The sequence below is a fragment of the Triplophysa rosa genome, linkage group LG9 (assembly GCF_024868665.1).
Source record: "Triplophysa rosa linkage group LG9, Trosa_1v2, whole genome shotgun sequence".
Classification (NCBI taxonomy): Eukaryota; Metazoa; Chordata; class Actinopteri; order Cypriniformes; family Nemacheilidae; genus Triplophysa; species Triplophysa rosa.
Window position 1 is genome coordinate 17,341,637 of NC_079898.1, and position 19,756 is coordinate 17,361,392.

The 19,756-nt window shown below is 39.8% G+C and overlaps 1 protein-coding gene and 1 non-coding gene across 8 annotated transcripts; both read left to right on the plus strand.

Moving 5' to 3' along the window:
• Positions 1-1,938: 1,938 nt before the first annotated feature.
• Positions 1,939-18,873, plus strand: ldb1a (LIM domain binding 1a). Of its 7 annotated transcripts, none has more exons than XM_057341732.1 (13): positions 1,939-2,090; positions 2,249-2,317; positions 4,149-4,249; positions 13,299-13,401; positions 13,679-13,723; positions 14,074-14,149; positions 14,328-14,430; positions 14,809-14,981; positions 15,420-15,542; positions 15,636-15,719; positions 15,833-15,956; positions 16,047-16,195; positions 16,761-18,873. In XM_057341732.1, the coding sequence occupies exons 3-13, from the start codon at positions 4,222-4,224 to the stop codon at positions 16,989-16,991; spliced, it is 1,239 nt and encodes a 412-aa protein (XP_057197715.1). In that variant the 5' UTR covers positions 1,939-2,090; positions 2,249-2,317; positions 4,149-4,221; the 3' UTR covers positions 16,992-18,873. The 7 variants fall into 7 exon arrangements, with proteins under 7 accessions (XP_057197715.1, XP_057197714.1, XP_057197719.1 ...); XM_057341731.1 differs by having other exon boundaries at positions 1,941-2,090; positions 14,325-14,430; XM_057341736.1 differs by having other exon boundaries at positions 1,941-2,090; positions 17,416-18,873.
• LOC130559771 (small nucleolar RNA SNORA13) lies at positions 15,198-15,332 on the plus strand. The gene has a single exon (XR_008963617.1). It is a non-coding gene; the product is annotated as a small nucleolar RNA SNORA13 (small nucleolar RNA).
• Positions 18,874-19,756: the final 883 nt, after the last annotated feature.

The window sequence follows — 19,756 nt, forward strand, 5'->3', positions numbered from 1 at the left end:
GGCTTCTCATTCTTAACATGGTCAACTTGTCAAAAAACGAGTTGGGCGTCTGATGTAGTATTTCTGTGCTCGATACACTCCCCCACGGTTCGTATAAGTTTCGGGAAGTTTTTGTCAAACATGAAATTCCTGTACGTAACAACTTTTCTTAGTCCCTTATTGGGCAATTCTCCCGGAAAGGCATGCCCACGTGTCAACCAGCGCAACCGAGAGAAAGAGCACACACACGTCAACCAGCGAGAGTGAGAGAAAGAGCTCGCCCATCAATGTGCTCCTTTGTTCGTTGTACAGAATTTCAGCTGTGTTTGTTTGTTCACTGCATTTCGGTGATGAATGTTATGTAAGGGATAATGTACAGGCAGCTGGTTGTTATCGCAGAAATAAGCCCCGACAGTGTGATCAGGACCCGACGCAAAGCTGAATGGGCTTATTTCGTGATAACAGCCGGCTGCTTGTATATTATCCCACTTATAACACGGCTACCTGCCACATGGGGGGAAAAAATGGACATGAAATGTGAATTTGAAATATTTTATCAGCTAATTTTTACCGAATGCAGACCTTCCGCGAGGAAAAGCCGTTTACTTTCGGTTTTTAGGTAAGAAACGACGTTCAAATGTCACAAACAGGCAATTTGGTTTAATCATTTGTAAATACAATGTCATATATGTTATTAAAAGACATATTTTTGTTTAATTCGTTAAAGAAAACCTGTCAAAAGGATTTGCTGCATCCGGGTTACCGTGTGTTATTAGTTTTGAGAGGTGGTTATCTGGTAATAACGAACCAGCAAATGTCGCTACTGGCCAATCAGAATCAAGCATTCTAACGAGCCGTTATGCAGGATTTGGAGATCATTTGAAACTGATAGATGGAGCGGTCCCAACACTAAAAGATGCCAGACATGAACTAAGTGAACCTGAGTCAAATGTGTTTTGCTGTACGAGCATTATGTAAACAGCACAAACTTATAGTGAATCAACAGTTATGCAGGGATAATGCGATGATGTATTGTGTTTCTAACCCCCCCAACACCTGGAGGGCCTCGCCTGTTTTTTCGGAAATAATCATACAGCTGTATATGTCTCTTATAAATTTGATCAAACTAAATACTCTTCGAAGATACGAAGTATGCAGTACTACTCAGGTACTCAAGATTGACATGAGATTGGCAGAAACTGTGTTTTACCTCCGCTTTAAGAATCGGCATAGATTACACTGAATAATCGGCTATCGGTATCAGAAAATGAGTATAGAAATTTAGTATCGGTGCTTCTCTAGTATTATGAAATATAAAAAACTACCCCTTAACAGCACATAAAAAATAACTGTGATCGTTCACTTGAAGTGTCCTCCTCTTTCTATTTAAAAAGGCCTAAATTAGAGCAATGGATCGGACCTCTTGCTATTCATCCCAAGGTCGTTCTACACAAGACTAGGCAAACCTTGACCTCTTGAATCCATTGCTAATAAAACTTTCATTGCATTTGTCTCAGAGGATGTTTAAAGCAAGGAGGTGGCCAGAGAAACCAATAAAACTACACTAAATCCAATCTGACTTTTTGTTAAAAACAGTCTGCCACAGGATTCAGCTCCAAATGCTGATCTATAGCTTGTTTGGCTATGTCCCAAATAACCTTTGCATTAAACAGTCTCTATACTTGTAGCAGGTCACAGGTGGCTGGTCTCTCGGTCCCCAGGACCAGAAGAATTAATTGAATACGAGGCGCCCGTCTGCCTGACCGTTCTCCTGCCTGCCTACATGATTGCCTGCCTGAGTGGAGCTGTGTATTCCAGTGAGTGAGAGACAGAATAATGCCGTGCCTTGTGTGCCCCGGCGAGCTAGCACTGCTCTGCCGTTGCCATGGTGACAGTGCCCTCGCTGGGTACAGCGGGCTGGAGAAGTTGCTCTGGCTCTGCGTCATATTTATTCCAGTGGATCCGTGCGCTCTCTCCCGCCTCTTCCATTTGCTCTCTAAATTCTCTCTCTCTCTTTCTCTCTGTCCATGCTTTTTAGGGCTAATTGACCCAGCTCCAGAACATCAATTCACAGAGCTTCGACTGCCACATACAGCGTGCACCCTGAAGAGGTAAAATTGTGACTGAACAGTGTTAACTTGATGACATTAATTTGCATGTGGTTTTGTACTGTAATGATGTGACTGTAATGACATTTGTACTGTAATGATGTGTGCAAAGGATGCCTTTGCCTTTCACACTGAATGTTTTGGGGTTTGTTCTTCTGCAGTTAACTGGATTAAGAGTTGATCATAGATCCTCGATAGTACGGCAACAGCAGGAACGCCTGTGAGGGAAGGTGAGTGCGTGTGTCAGCACATGCAGGTAAACATTCAGTGTTCAACAATGGTTTCACACCGCCGTGTGTCAGAGAGTGTGCGGGAAGGACAGAGGAGGGATCATCTTTGTTTTCAGTGGAGCGTGCGAATGTGTGACTGATAATGAAAGAGAGAGAGAGAGACCCGAATGTGGTGAAGAGCATCTCTCGAGGCACGGGCTTCAAAGCCAATCTGTAGCTCTAAAACACAAAAAGCAATTTCCCTTGAAGCCTCAAGAGCTGTGCGGAGAAACCTCTTTGTTCTTTGCTTATACTATGTTTTCGACCACAGCTTTTGGCTACAGAGAGTAAATCATGTGAGCAGTTATTAGTCACCTTTAAAAGTAATTAATTACAGAAAGGATGAATTAACCTACCGTATAAGTGCAAAGTGTCTTATTTTACGTTCGATTGGCTAGTCACTCATGCGTTCACCAAAACTCTTGTCTTTGTGTCATCATATTGATTTTGAGTGACAGGTGACACGTATCAACAAGGATGCGATGAAAGCACCGCCACGTACCCTTAGGAACGCCAGATGAGAGTCTGTGAAATCAAGAGGTTGTTCTCAACCTTTCAGCGTTCGCTCCCCCCTCTGGAGTTGTCAGACTGTTTGACAGGGGCCGTAAAGGACCAGTGGTGTGTGAGATTCGGTAGTTAGAAGCACAGCCCACTCGGGAGGAGGCTTTGAGACGGGAGAGCAGGATAAAGCGAGGGAGGTGGCGGATCGATCGCAGGGCTGACACAGAGCGGGTGCCATGTGGACGGGGACCTCTCCGTGTCCTCTGGGACTGAGAGAAAGCCAGTCTGAGCTCCAAACCAAAGGAGGGTGGAAGGAATGCGACAAAGCCCGTATAATTTCATTTCATTTTGTGCAATAACTTCTACATTCAAGGTGACTTGTTTATTGAATTGCTGAAGCAGTTTAATGCACTAACTTTAGCCTACACCTCATTAGGCCGTTTCTCCAATGTCCTGGGTCTGCAGGTAGGCTTTGCATTTTTAATCTAAAATCTTTTGAAAACTATTACCAGAATATTTTTCTTGTCAGTACAAATAAATGGCTGGCTGGTTACACTTACAAAAATGGCACAACCATGTATTAGGAAACACGAAGTACCCTGTGCTTTGGGGTATCTTGTAAATATCATTGTATATGAAAATGCTCTGTGTGTAAGAATTTCCATTTGAAACCATCACTGCAATACTACCCCCCAAGGAGAACAAAGGAGATGTTGCTGCAATGTACAAATCAAGCGCAAGATAGAAGACCATAGCTGTAAAAGGACAAGAACGAGATCAGTCATGCAGCAGATCGAGAGTGTGTCTCACTCTGGCAGGGGTGAGCTGTGCAGCAGACCCCAGGGAGCTTCAGGAGGGCAGGCTGTACGTGTGTGTGTGTGTGTTTGTGCAGTGTGTCGTAGCTCCACTAGGCAGTAATGACTCTGAGCCTCTGTGCTCCGACTGCCTCTGTTTATCTCGTGCAAGGCAAAAATAGGCAATACATCTACAGAAAAAGAACAGCATCACATGGACAGCATGCTCTAAAATCTGCCTCACAGGTCACTTTGACAACGTTGGCTCTTGCTTTTACCCACCCCCGATCCTCTCCTCTGTCTCACACACACAATCTGTGTCTCACTCTCATATTTTCTCCCTCCCACAAGTATTCCAATTTGCATATTAATGAACCTGGGCGCAGTGTCGAGCAGGAGTGTAATTCCTACTTCCTGCTTCTCGCTGAGCTCTTGTTTCTACATTTTGATTTTTGTGCCCTCCTCCTGCTGACTCCCCACCCCTTTCTATTTGTCAGAAGAAGCCCATGCGAACAGTGCGTGGACTGAACAACACCGTTTCATTAAGAGCAGTGCCAAACATGTGAGAAGATGTCTGTTGGAGGTTGTGCTTGCCCAGGTAAGAGCTCTAATCTCTTCTGCGTGGAGAGCTTCTGGAGTTGCGAAACAGCATGGGGATTTTTTTGAAGGGGGGATGAAATACTGAGCGCTACCTGGAAGATCTCACATGTCGCATGCATCAGTAATCTGGAGACACTTAGGACATCTATTGCTTTGTGTCATTGTATCTGTGGTGTGTTTGTATCAAGTGAAAAGAGCACATTAAATAAAACTGAAAAGAGAATAAACACTGCATGTGCAGTTCATTTGTGTATTGAATTTCACATGAAATGGAATGCAGTTGTGTGTAGATTTTTGTATGTGAACCCTTAGGAGAGACTTCCTGGACGTTACTGTGACCTGAATAGCCTCTCTGACTGGTTTAAAGTAGTTGTGCAGAGCGCGTTCCTTCTCGTGTGACGTCAGCCCTCGTTCGCACATCTTAAAGTACTTTGCATAGAGGAACATGTTAAGGCTTTACTTAAACAGGATGTTTTGGCAGTTTCAGAGAGACGTTTTCTTGTTTCCTACAGTTTTCTGAAAGCTGTTTAGGTGTTGCTTGATCATTTGTGCCAGTTGCAGGGAATTATGGAATGGAAACTTAAATAAATGTTTTTTTACATTGCAAACATTTTTCAAACACTTCAATGGATAGTTCACCCAAAAATGAAAATTCTGTCATCATTTACTCACTCTCAGATTGTTGCAAAACTGTATAAATATCTTTGTTCTGCACAAAGGAAGATATTTGAAAGAATGTCAGTAACCAAACAGATCTCCATTTACTGACAGAGTATAGGAGAATAAATCTTATGGGAGTCAATGTGGGATGAGATCTGTTTGGTTACTGACATTCTTCCAAATATCTTCCTTTGTGTTTATCAGAATAAATTTATACAAGTTTGGAACAATCTGAGGGTGAGTAAATGATGACAGAATTTTCATTTTTGGGTGAACTATATATTCAAGCTAAGGACGTGCACAGACATTTATGCAGCTGTTGTTCTCGTAATACTTTGAAATCTTAACCATTTCTCCTAACTAATTTATGGAATTGCGCAACCTGTCTCATGCATAATTCACCATGGCCCGGTTTCACAGACAAGGTTTAACTTAAACCAGGTGCCTTAGTTGAATTAGCACATTTAAGTCGCTTTTATAAAAATGTTTTAAAAAGAAACATTATTGGTGTGAATCTTAAGACAAAACAATGGCACTGACATATTTTAAGATATGTTAGGGCAAGTTATTTTCAGTTAAGACAGCTCAAACATTTATTTTAGTCTGGGACTAGTCTTAAGCCTTGTTTGTGAAATCGGGCACATATGATTGAGTCTTTAGTCTTTGGTCTTTAGTTGGTAGGTGCTAAAATCTGTTAAGTGTTTGACATCACGCTGTCCTTCATGCAACAGTATTTGTTGAAATGCTGGTGAAGAAATCTTCAACTCATTAAATGCAGTGAACTTTGTGGTGTGATCACAACATGAAATGTCATGAGACTGTTCTTTGGTCATATAACTTGTGAGCCATGTCGTGTGAAACCATTAGGAGTGACAGGGTATAATACAAAAAAGCTGATTTTCCTGTTCTTTTGCCTTTTGGTGGAATATCCAAATCTGCAGATAAATGAACTACAGAGCTTGTGGTTTCTCTAGACTGAAGGTTAAAATACTGCTTAGACTTGTTGGGCCCATAATGATCATCTGTAGCAGATCGAGTGTGATCAAGAATGCACAGAGTGGAATAAACTTTAGTCTTCTGCAAGTAGTGTCTCATGTTGACTTTGCTGTGGAGACACATGTGAGCCAGTACCCAAACAGAGAGGACTAATTTACACCCGTAGACACAGGAAGCCTTGTTTCTGACCTGGTCTTTCCCTGCATCCTCTCACAAGGTAGTCTCTGGATCACCAAGGTACGTTTTAATGTATGTTCAGTGTATGGAAGTTTCCAAACCTTGAGATCTGAGTTGCTTCATGGAAAGATATCAGCATCATAAGCCTCGCAATGTCCGTCCTCTCCCTCAACGCGACTGCAGATTAAAAACAAGGTTTTAGACGAAAGGCAAGTTGGAACCAGTGTTGTTTCGGTGTCTTAAACACAAGGCAAGCAGTTTCTTCAGACACTCTAGAAAGATATTTATCTCGGAGCACGAAAGCCTCTCTGGCAACCCCACTGATAAACAAGCCAAAATTTGGCATATAACATTTGTTTAAAATCAAGTCACAAGGGTACATTTTTATGAGCGTAGTCATGGAAATTTCCTGATTGCTTTCCTTTTTTGCGGAGGGAGGCGGGAAAGACGGAGCCGAGAAGAAAGGAAACGGGGAGAGAGAGGCTTGAAATGAAAGCGAGATGGCTGTTGAGTTGCTTTTGTGTGGGGTTTCTTAGTGCTGTTTCATAAAAGGCAGACAAACTCCATAAAGCCTGCCTGTGATGTTCATGTCTGTCAGAAACAAGAAGCATCCTCCCTCCCTGTCTTTGCCCCTCCTCTTGACACAGGTTTCGTCTGAAGTCTGGTTTGTTTACATTCCTTCGCTCATGTGGGCTGCACGTATAGCGCTGCGGCAATCTCCCCGTCTGCGTGTTGCTGAGCACGGATTGCATGTTTTTAATGGCCCCTTTTATAGCTTTGTTTGAGCAAGATAACAACCCATGCCGAGGCTTTTAAACGTGAGCTATTTGCACGAGTGCTGGTGCTAAAAGCTCTATCCTCCCACTCACGCACCCATCCACTCTATTCAAACCGCTCTCCAATCTGCCTCTCATGTGCTCCGTTAACGTTACCTCACGCAGATAGCCACATGGCCCCTCGATTCAAAGGAAACGACTTTAAGCAAAGCTAAAATAGCAACCTCACAAAGCTGGCCTGTTTCATGTTGCACAACGGCCACCAGAGCCAAGAGCAAGGGTAGGGTGTGCCTGACAAGTCAAGAGAAGCTGCTGTACTGATTTACAGTTTCCTTGCTGGATTGGCAATGCCTGTGCACAGTGTGTTTTTTGTGTGTGCGCGCATCCCATCCCCCCCTCCACCCGTTGCTTTGGAGCCGCGCAGATCTGTCTCATTACACAGAGCTAGAACAAAATGGCTTCCTGTGCAGAAAATACGCTCCCCTTAACTTGTCAGCCACTGGCAACATTAGGATGTTGCTGCTCATTATGTCACGTGTCAGTGATGGTGAGAGAATATGTGAACTGGCTTTCGCCAGCTTCACAACTCCAGCACAGTAAGAATCAATGTGACATCTGAGCAGAAAGGAAGCATTTTTATTCAATAAAAATGTATGCTTGATATGGCAAACCGCTCAATATTAGACTTTGATGCAAATTGTAAAGCTTTTCAACTAAAACAGGTGATAAATTCCAGAGCCCCAAGCAAAATCTGCAGACCAGTATCGTACCATGGCCTGGATGCTTGGCTTGGGTCAGGAACCTAGCAACCACACACAAGACCCCAGCCTGGAACTACATCACAGCACATAACGTCCGTTTACAATACTGTAGCACTGTGGCAGTATCTTTTACATGAGCAATTTCTTAGTAAAAATGTAAACATTTATTTTACTTAATAAAGTGCTTAAATTGTGATTATAATAAAAGGCTTGTTCTTTCAAAAGAGCTCAAAGAATGACACCGATTAAGAGAGGGAAAGAGCAAAGACTGTATATTATTATTATAGTTTTGTTTTTATTTTAGTTTTATTAATATTTTGTTTTAGTTAGTTAATACAACAATTACTATGTAAGTTATTAATACAATATCTTTATTAAAATATGTATTCATTGTATATTAAGTTATTATTAGTTTTCATGTTAATTTTAGTACTTTCGCAATTGTATTATTTATTTTGTTTATTTTAAGTTTAATTCATTTTATTTACATTTCAGTTATTTTTTTGGTTCCTCGATTTAACTCAGTTTAATTGCTAAGTGAGCATTTAATTTTCGTTTAGTTTAAGTTTTTCAAATAATGTTTAAGCTGATATTTTATTTGATTTCTAGTAACCGAGTTTAAGGTTTTAATAGTTTTTAGCACTGTTTTGAGAAACTAATAAAAACCTTGTTGAGAATTAGTTTTATAATGTGTATAAAATTTCCCAATTTAGTGGATCCTGACCTGAGACTATAATATATTATATTATATTATATATATAACTCTCATGACCCAACCCTGCAGCTGCTGTGTCCAGGAGAAACACACTGCGTCTATTTATAACACATCATACACACACACATTCACCCCTGTACCTGAAGTCTTTTTACATAGGCAATACAGAATGTGTCTGAGCTGATTTATTCCTAGTGACGGCAAATGTGTTTTTCCTCAGTGTGTTTTACTGCTCATTGATTTTTCTCTGCATTCTCATCAAGTAATTCTCCAGCTGGTCTTTGAGTTCTGACACGTCTGTTTGATGGCGTAATGTTAGCCAACAAAGTAAACAAATTCCACCTTTAATTATCAGTCATTTAGCAGACACTTTCATATCCAAAGTGACTAACAGCACATTTATAACAGGCACAGTCCCACTGGAGGATTGAGGATAAGTGTTTTACTATAGGGTATAGTTCATGCCGATGCTGAATACATAATACTCTGCCATTGAGAGATCTTGGTTTGTTTCCTCTTACAGCACAGACATTTATGTTTTCTGGTGATTTAATGGCTTGAAGATATCAAAGAGACGCTTGGGGAAAAACCGCCAGTTTAATCTACTAATGGGTTCACTAGGCTTTGCGTATGTCTCTGGCAATCTGACGCATGTAAGACTTTTAGGCGGTAATGAGGGGTTTGTAATGAAAGGAAAAGGAATCACCTGTAGAGCACTAGATATATAAAGGCCTGAAGAAGCAGTTCCCTGCTGGGTAACCGCAGAACATCATCATCTGTTTAGAATCACTGCTAAGTGATTCTTCTAAAGTGTGTCCATTGCTGTAGTCTAGATGAGTAATGTCTTAAGCTTGGACTTTTTTATTTTTGATCACAAAATCACAATGATACTAACATTTAAAGGGATAAAAATAAAAAAATAAAAATTCCGTCATCATTTATTCACTCTCATATTGTTCAAAACCTGTATGACTTTCTATCTTCTGCAGAATACAAAAGATTTTTCGAAGAACATTGATACTGGCTCCCATTTACTTTCATTGTATGGGCAAAAAAACCCCACTGATAAATCTTCGTCTGTGTTCCACCGAAGAAAAAATGATGACAGTTTTTATTTTTAGGTGATCTATCCCATGCAATATAACTCCTTATATTAGCAATATGTTTTAAAGATACTAATTTTCTCAAATCTTTAGGATATTTCATTTATTTAACTTAAGTAATGTTTGATTTATTAAAAAACAGTAGATCAAATGCAAAAAGCACATTAGATTTCATTCCTGCATGTTTTCTTGAGTGGGGACAGCCATTAGATTTGTATTGCAGTCAGTCCTCTCGGTAGTTAGTATGACTCTCACATACAGTATGTTGTCTGTCGCCAGAGCATTATCGCGCTCTGCCAGCCGTGTAGCTGCGAGCAGCCTGGGTGAGCGTGAGGCACATGGATCCGCCTGCGCTTGTGTTTGGGAGAGATGAGGCAATGGCATGACAAAGAGCCCCTGGAGCCTCGAGAGCCAAGCAGGGGCCTCATCAGGGAGAGAGAATTTGTCAGCCGTGGCCGAGTGCAGCGTTTTCCCCATAAAAGTGTTAAAATGAGAATAACTTCACTGCTGCAGATGAAGACCATTCATAAAGCTCATAAATGAATTTAGCAAGGGCCCCCAGTGAAGTTCAGCTATAATCCTATAATCTTGTTCAGCGTGTCTGGATGCAACATTTAGAGTCAACACAAAATAAAAATTTACCCTAATACATATTTCTGGTCTTATTGAGAATGATTCATCAATGCATGATATTCTAAATACATTTTTAACCAACAAGTTTTGAACTTTCTTGTCCTCTAAAACCAAATCATTTAGGCTGCACAGGCTATTGGATAATAGCAACCTGAGATCTGGATTCATTTTGGTATGGAGCTTATGGATTTCAATGAAAGACTTACGTACTTGACTTGGAAACAAGTCATTTTAGTAAAACCAGGGTTTATTGTTGATGGCAATATATGTTGACAGCAGCATATTAAATCCTAAATCTTAATGCTTTTGTATATATCATCGTGTTGAGATAACTCACACCCTCATCTTACACACTAAATGATATAATCATCCTTATTTTCTGTCAATGTTCGCTTGGCTTCTTTCCTAAGATTGTGATGCAGTTCTGTGATCCAGGATTTATGCCCATTCATTGACAATAGAGGGCAATGTTGTTCCAGTTTATCTGAGAGTATGGATAGGTTTATTTAAAGAGACCTGACATATTGCCTGCATGTGACCCACAGCCTGTTGTGAATTGGTGAATTTATTATGTGCTGGTTAAATCCCAGTTAATGTAATATAGCCATATACTATCTTGTAAAGTATATGGCTTGAATTGTTATAGTCTTTGTCTATAAAGGATTACATAAAAAAATTATGTCTCAGAAATGTCAGTTGCTAACATTTTTCAGAATATCTTTCTTTGTGTTTATCAGAACAAAGAAATTTATACAGATTTGGAACAACTTTAGGTTTTAGAGTAAATGATGACAGAAATTTCATTTTTGGGTGGAGTAACCCTTTAAATGCATAGAGAAAAGGAACAACATGAAATAAGTAAATGACAGTGGACATTTTTGGGTGAACCTTAGTTACCAAGAAGAGAAAAGAGAGAAATACTGAAGCAGGGAAAACATTGAGCCAGGAAGCAATGTGGTATTTAGGAAAATATTGTATCATCCTTATGAAAAGCATTTCCTCACTGTTATCTCATAGGATGAGTAGTACACATACATCAGCCATAAAAAAGCATCTTTATTTTTTGATACATTGTTTTTATGTTTCCATACTGTAGAATGGCGTGACAGTCCCTCTGGGATAAATGAGCTGTAGCCTTCCCATTCTTGATATTATCCATAAAGATAATATCACTTATTATAGTTTGTTTTTTTACACTATAACTATAAAACTAAGCTAATCATACTCAGTCATATATTGTTTTATATTTTTATATAGTGCAATACTAGATAAGAGAAGATTAATTAAAAGCAATTAAGATCCTAGTTCCTAACAAATAAAACAAATACAAAAAATAGAGCCATAACATCTGAAACACGTCCAGAGTTTACGACTGTTGTAAGGCCACAAATGCAGTGATCTGGAATTTTTTCTTTGTACAGCTATTTGTTGACCACAAAAATGACTTTGCCTCTGCAGTGATTTCATTCAAGTCATGTGCGTGTAAAGTACTAAAGCACAGTTTAATCTAATCTCGGTATAAATGTTAAACGCGTCTGGGGGAGGGGTGAGTGTGTTTGGATGGAGGGATTGATGCTCCAGCACAGCAACCAGCGAGTGTTGAGGGGGGTTGCACACACAGACGGGCCTAAGCCATTGTTCGTTGCAAGAACAAAGGGTCGCACGGGCACATTTCCTCTTTACCCCATTGAGCCGGGTTTCCTTTTAACACCCTCTACAACTTCCAATACTGCAACAGCATTTTGTACTTACCGTTTGCGCAGCGCAATGGTTTTAAAGGGGTAACGTTAATGCTGATGTTACAGCTATCCGCGCTTTAAAAACAGCTACCGACAGGCCGGGATATTATCAAGAGGACCGAGGAGGGAGACCGTCGATTCCTGGTTATTTTTCTGCAGGTGCGACTATAGCTTGTGAGCATTGCAAAGGTGCTTCATTGCAAGATTTAACGTTAGCTGCCGAGAATACGAGGAAATGCGTTGAATCGCGTCACTATGGTAATGCTGTTTACTCTGTTGGGATCCTGTGCGGGGCCTCGCCTGTCTGTTGTTGCGAGAGGAGCCTGGCCTTGCCTAGCTAAGCTAGGCTACCAAGTTTGTAGTTATATCAGGCAGTTGCATGTTTGAGCTTCGTTTAAATCTTGCAAAACATTATTATAAAATCAAGCAACTTGTGAATTTAAAGCTGAATCTGGTTATTTTGGATTAGGGGACGTATTCGTAAAATGCATTGTTTTAAAGTGCGGCTAAATCTCAATTGTAGCTTAGCACAAATGTGCACACATCGAACGGCTATCTTTAGTACTTTATAATAAAAAGTTTCAGTACTTCATATTACCTACATACTACCTTTTCGAACAGTATTTTTAAAAATTGTTAAAGTTGCAAGCTTGTAAATACTTGAAGCAAAATTTAGTTATTAGTCTTTTGTACTGTTACGATCCTATCACGGCTATTGACACAACGCACTGATATTACTCGGACTGTGTAACGTAAATAGCGTAGCGTGAGGCGAGATGTTGTTTTAAACTTTTCGGAGTATTAGTAATAATCTTATTGTGCGTATTTATGCAAAAAGACATAGTATGTTGTATCTTATGATGTATGGGTCTGTAGATGAACATGGAAGAATTAGTGCATCTTGTTTTTATGTAACGTTATCTATGGGGACGTTGAGGATTCGGAGACTAATGATGGCCTTTGCTTACATGCATTAGACTTACAGAGACAGAACTTTGACAAACTGGTCCACGAAACTCAAGGATGGGCAGAGTTGTTTCTGTGGCCTTGTTTTTTAATCTGGTAACGTTAACTAGGCCGCTCTGAGCTATTAAATTCACTCCAATTTACTGTATATAAAATGAAATATGAATAACCCTTCAATCAATGAGTAATTTGTACATTGCATTAGATTAGGCGTAGCCTTGGTGTTAGGTTGTTAGGGATAAAGTACTAACCGGAATTAACCGAATGGGGGATGGGATGTGTCATTGGAGGTGGGGAGTAGAGCAAGACAATGTCTTGTATAGTATGAAATTATTAATTTTATAGAGAAATAAATACCTGCATGGTTTTGTATTATTCACCTGCAGCTGTTCCAAATGGGTCAGCGTGCTTATAAAAATGTTTGCAGGGCAATTTTTTGAGTGGATTTAAAAAAAAAATATATACAGTATTACATATTGAGACTATTTTCTCTGACTCCTTCTCTGTCTTTTGTATCATAGGCTGTTCGTCCAAGTCGTTCAAGCTGTACTCCCCAAAGGAGCCTCCCAACGGTAGTGCCTTCCCTCCATTTCACCCAGGCGCAATGCTGGATAGAGATGTGGGGTAAGATTTAAAACTTATTCACTTCATAGTGAAGGCTGCATGTGTTGTCTTTCCTTTTTTTTACGTTTATGTAATAATTTTATTTAGCTAAAGCAGATCTGTATTGCGTTCGGATGTTTATGAGTTGCATGAGTTTGAGTACCCAGAAAAGTGCTTTATAAATGTAATGAATTATTATTATTTATTTATCTATTTATGGGCAGCCAAACCTGTAAACATTGTAGACATTATTAATGAAATTGTTCTATTGGTGTCTATACTGGTTCTTGTATTGCAGTCCAACACCAATGTATCCCCCTTCTTACATGGAACCTGGAATGGGGTCAGTGTTTTATGTATTATATATTTTTTGAGGTCCTGACTCCGCAATAAATATATTTTCACACAGTTTCAGAGTTTGCCTTTTTTGATACGGCATTTCATATTTATGTACGGTAGTTTGCAGTAGACATTACATGTGCAAAAACATGAAAACCCCATTGCATTTAGTTCTTTTGCGTGCAATAAAAATTGGTGGCATATCATAAGCAGACCAAAACCTTTAAAAGCTTGCAGTGGTTTTCTAGATCCTCTGAACATTTTCTTGAAACGGGTGTATGAATAATGAATAGATATAACTTTCTGCTCTGTTGGTTATTACATCATTAATATGTACATACATGTTACCTGCAGGAGGCACACGCCGTATGGGAATCAAACAGACTACAGAATATTCGAGCTTAATAAAAGGTTACAGAATTGGACAGAGGTAGGGAAAAACTTCCTTCTGACTGTGATGACTCGCCGTTTTGAATATTTTTAACAGAACATCTATTCCTTTGCTGAAATGAAAAATAAACCTGTTTATGTAGCGTTCTTTATCCTACTAAAATTCTTTTTTTATTAAGGAAATAGATTAATTGCTTTTTGTATGTTTTTTCCAGCAGGACTGTGACAATCTGTGGTGGGATGCGTTCACTACAGAGTTTTTTGAAGATGATGCTATGCTGACTATCACATTCTGTCTGGAAGATGGACCCAAGCGATATAGTAATATCCTCTTATATATTTTTGTTCAGTCATGCTAACAGTATTTTTCCCAGTACCTCAATCAAACAATTAACACAAAGTATGATTTCATAATACACAAAAACATGCAGCACTTGCCAGCTATTTGTTGTTTCAATAAATGTGGAAGTGTGAGACTGATTAACAATAAGAGAAATAAAAGATAGAGAAAAAGAACCAATAGTTCTATAATACACAATGGTACGGATCAGGTGGTACTTCAGTAAATGGTTACAAATAATAATTACACTTCATGTTTTTGAATAGGTTTGCATAATACCATATAGACAAAACAACAAGGAAGCGTGTTCATAGTTTCCTTTTTCTGTAACTAAATCCCACATTCTTTTCTATTTGCAGCTATTGGCAGGACTTTAATCCCACGATACTTCAGAAGTATTTTTGAGGGCGGGGCCACCGAGCTCTTCTATGTTCTGAAACATCCCAAGGAGTCTTTCCACAACAACTTTGTGTCCCTGGACTGCGATCAGTGCACCATGGTTACACAGAATGGCAAACCCATGTTCACACAGGTATTGGCACCTATGTAAATAAAATGTAACTTTTTGTACAGACTAGAGGCTCTATAAAGTCTCTATTTTAGTCGATGGGTTGTTGACAATTCAGTCATAAAGACGTCCTGTATCATCTGGCCCATCCTGCCCATCCCTAGTATGACCGCAGTTGCACATTATGTAAGTTTCAAGTCATAACCATTTTGTTTTATATATTAAATATATTGGTATATTAGCCTTTATGTGTTGCCCATTCATTTCCTTTCCAAAGTGAATGCGGTGTCAAATAAGGCTTACATCAACTCTTGTTGTAATCTTAATTGGAAATAAAAGTACTTCCATTCAGTAAGCTCTGCAATAAGAACATCCCAGTCCTTTCATTGGATTGCCATTCAGAGGAACTGCACCTTTTGTTGAACTAACAGTATGACCTGTGAAGTGCTTTTATCTCTGCAGGTGTGTGTGGAGGGCCGACTGTACCTGGAGTTTATGTTTGATGACATGATGCGTATAAAAACGTGGCACTTCAGTATCAGACAGCATAGAGAGGTTGTGCCGAGGAGCATCCTTGCAATGCATGTGAGTTTGTCATTTGATGCCACTGTATCGCATCACTCTGCTCCTAAGACGCTAAAAGTTGAAACTTCTTTGTTTTTTAACCTTTTCCAACAGTCTCAAGACCCTCAAATGCTTGACCAGCTATCAAAAAACATCACGAGATGTGGCTTATCTAACTCTACGCTGAACTACCTCCGAGTAAGTTCATCGTACATCACCCTATAGAAAGATTTCTTTGGCTGCCTGTATATTTTTAGTTTTTTTTCCCATCTGCAATTTCATTAACCGAACAACGTTGTTGTCTCCTATAGCTTTGTGTTATCCTAGAGCCCATGCAGGAGCTGATGTCCAGACACAAGACGTACAGTCTCAGCCCACGGGACTGCCTGAAAACCTGTCTGTTTCAGAAATGGCAGAGGATGGTGGCCCCACCAGGTGAGCATCAGGTGACTTTCACCACACCAAACATCCAACCAATACTCCATCAAGAGTTTCCTAAATAACCCCACTCATCTCTCTTTCCAGCCGAGCCTGCGAGACAAGCCCCCAGCAAACGAAGAAAACGAAAAATGTCGGGGGGCAGCACCATGAGTTCGGGAGGGGGCAACAACAACAACAGCAACAGTAAAAAGAAAAGTCCAGCCGGCGGTTTTGCGCTCTCCAGCCAGGTACCTGTAAGCATCTCATTTTGATGTCCGTTTGCAGCTACGCACGAGCTGTGGGAGATGGGTGGCGGGAGGAGGGCGGGAGCAAGTAACAATAGGAAGACAGACCCGACTTATAGAGACAAGTGGACATGATCCAATGCTGGGCAGTCCCTGGTCCTTTTGGGCCGCAGGTCTGTGGGTTTTGTGATTTTTGTCAAGTCTGTTAAAGCCTGTTGGGTGTTTTGAGCTCTAGAGACGCAGCTGTTACTTGAGACCCGAGGTGGAATAAACCCGTGCAGCACTCAAGGATCCGGGATGCCCACCGCTGATCTTTTCACTATGGCAGAGCTATTTAGTGTTCCACACTGTTCCCCAATGACTGAACTTAGCCTTTTCACACACGCACGGTTTAAGTTCCTGTGGCTGGTGAACTGTGCTGGGCTTCAGGATTTGGGCGCAAGTGTCTTATAGCGGGCAGAATAGTGGAGGTCTACTTCTGCGGTTGCGACGTGGTGTTAAAAGCAACCGTGTCCCCCATGGAGCACCCCCGGGTTGCGGGGATAATGTTTGCGCCCCTTCCTGTCCCCTGCAGGACGTGATGATGGTGGGAGAGCCCACTCTGATGGGAGGGGAGTTCGGGGACGAGGATGAGCGGCTCATCACGCGGCTGGAGAACACACAGTTTGATGCGGCCAATGGCATCGACGACGAGGACAGTTTCAACAGTTCCCCAGCCCTGGGCACCAACAGCCCCTGGAACAGCAAAGCCCCCTCCAGCCAGGAGAGCAAAAATGACAACCCCACCTCGCAGTCATCCCAGTAGAAGCGTTAGGGGCTAGCGAAAGGCTCGTTTGAGGACATACTCGCATGACATTTCCTAAAGCCTTGATTAGTCCTCGATTGGCTCTCATTTTTGTATCTTACGGTGCAAGAGTAAAACTCATCGCCATCCGCGAAACATGACATTTTGTTGATTTCGTTGATTCTTTGAGTCGTTTTCCAGCCATGCCATCAGTCAGAGCCTCGACTCGATCAGGCTTAGCAAAGGCAGCCGTATCTGTGGGTTATTGTTCCAACCTCGGGTCTCTCTGTTGCTGTGCTGTGACACGCACGGCCGTTTCTGTTGTGCTCACCTGACAGGAAAGGATCACGTTTATTTAAGCGTTTAGGCTAGTGATGACCATTGTGTGCACCTCAGACTCAAACCCAACGCTCCGTTTTTAAAACCTAAATTATTTGTTTTGTAGGACCTGGTTGGAACAAAAACCTGTACAGTACCGGAGCTTGAGGACCGGAGTTGAGAACCACTACGTAAAGTCCTTAAAGTAAAACGAAATAAAGTGTAAAGCATTGGAGTTCTTGAGTTTGGTCATGCCCAAAATGGTCACGGAGACCATAAAGCCAGACTCAAAGTGTTTAATTTTTGTATTTTGTTTTTGTTTTTTTATTTTTATAACTATTTCTAAGGAGAAAATAAGCAAGCAAAATGAAACTCTAGATATCCTTTGCACTCTTGTCACTGTATTTTGGATATATTTTTCTTAAAAAAAAATTATGATGAATTTTGTTCTTATTAAAAAAATGATCATCTGTAACTGGAAAAAATGCTGTCAATCTCATTGTAAAATAACAAATTTTGTATTGTTATTGCTATCAATATTATTGTAAGTACTAGATGCTACTTGCTCTGAGCTTTACATCTTTACTCTCATTCTGTTTGTTTAGATTGTCACTGAAAAAGGATTACATGATCATGGCATGTATGTCTGAGAACGGCATGTGTCAGACATTAGCTAGTTCAGCTGTAACAGTCCCATTGTTTGCAGGATCTAAATCCTACACTGTTATTACCACTGGCATCACATTCTGTTCATAGATAAAATGCAGGTGGCCAGACCATAGCTATGTACTTTTTAGTTACAAAAGAACAGATCAAGTCTAAAGTTTTTGTTTAACCCAGTTGTTCACACTGATTCGTTTGCTAGGAAAGTTTAGGAAAACCTTTTTAAAGATGGTATATGAGATATACACTTTATGATTTTTTTCTTCCCTAATGCCACAGACCAAGAAGCAAGATCCTTTAATCAACACATTTATAAGAATATTTTTTCCATTATTTTGTTTGTGTATTTGTGATTGTATATTTAAGATTGTAGCCAAGTTCTGTATACGTGTAATTCTATTTACTCTTCTTTAGAAGCCTCTTTCAACCTTCACTAAAAAATCTGTCGTATGTCAAAAGTAAAACTGAACCTCTCGTTTCAAAACTTGTTTTAGAGACATTTAAGGTACTACCTTTCACCTAAGAACTACCTTTTGCCTTAGAAGGTAGATTATAGTTTTTAAGTCAATGTACAATGTATTTATTTTTTTAAAGTCTTTGTCATTGCATATATATCAAGACAATACATGTTGCTGTGTATTTGATGTTGCCTCTGTACATTATTTCAGCGTTGTTTTATTATTCAGATTGCATACAAACTTGTAAATGGAATTTAATAAGAATTCTTATTAGGTAAGGTTAAAACCGTCCAGATCATTATTTTCCCTCTTCAGGTTAAAGTGTATTGGGTTATGAAACACCAGAGGGCACTCCTGTAAGCTCTTCATCTTATAAATAATGATTAAACCCTCTCACCACGAGTCTATGGCAACATTATACGAAAAATTATTGCTTTGTCTAAACTCCTCTGTCATATGTAAAATACAGTGTTTAGGGTCCATTAACCATATCGGCCACAATCCCATGTGTGCTCTTTCCTCTCCTAGAGCCACTTTGTTAGTGGTTGTTTTATAACTATATTTTTGCCTAGTTTCTGCCATTGACAATTGATGTATGAAATAATAAAATGAAATTTCACAGCTGCTGTGTGGCGTACATGGTTCAAAGTGACTACCATTTGATTCTCCACATTCATTCAATTTATCTAGTTAATAATCTACAAAACAACAACAGCATTGCTATTTTCTAGTTTAGCTGTCAAGATGTAGATCTTTTCTCAGAGTACTAAATTCTGAAGAACGGTTAATGAGAACAATAAGGGAAAACGTCAAAGGGATACTTCACCCAAAAATTCTGTCATCATTTACTCACCTTCGAGTTGTTCCAAATCTATAAATTTCTTTGTTCTGATGAACACAGAAAGATATTTGGAAGAATGCTTTTAACAGATCTTTCCCCCCATTGACTCCCATAGTAGGACTGAACTATCCCTTTAAGTGCCTGTATTACAATATAAATGGTTCCACAATTGCTTGCTTCCAGGAAATCCAAATGATTTTCTGTGTTGCGCCAATAAGTAACTATGTCGCTTCGGATAAAAGAGTGCTGAATAAATGTCAATGCTAAGTAACTCTTGTCACCCTTGTACTCGTGTGTAAATATGAATTATGAGTGCCTATGTTTGTTCACTGTCATTATCAAACTCATATGAAATATAGTCTTTAATCACTTAAGGTAAATCTAACAAACATGTTCTATTTAAAAAGTACTTAAAAATGAATCAACGAAAATGTGGTCAACTTCCCGTCAACCTGCCCTCCAACTTTTTTATTTGATCGCTTCCTTTTTAAAAATGACCATTTGTA

Bases quoted from the DNA above. Each gene is read 5' to 3' on its own strand.
- ldb1a (XM_057341731.1), top strand. From the start codon at position 4,222: ATGTCTGTTGGAGGTTGTGCTTGCCCAG. The intron at 14,982-15,419 runs GTATTGGCACCT...TTATCTCTGCAG, and splicing joins GCAAACCCATGTTCACACAG to GTGTGTGTGGAGGGCCGACT. The intron at 15,720-15,832 runs GTAAGTTCATCG...TGTCTCCTATAG, and splicing joins CTACGCTGAACTACCTCCGA to CTTTGTGTTATCCTAGAGCC.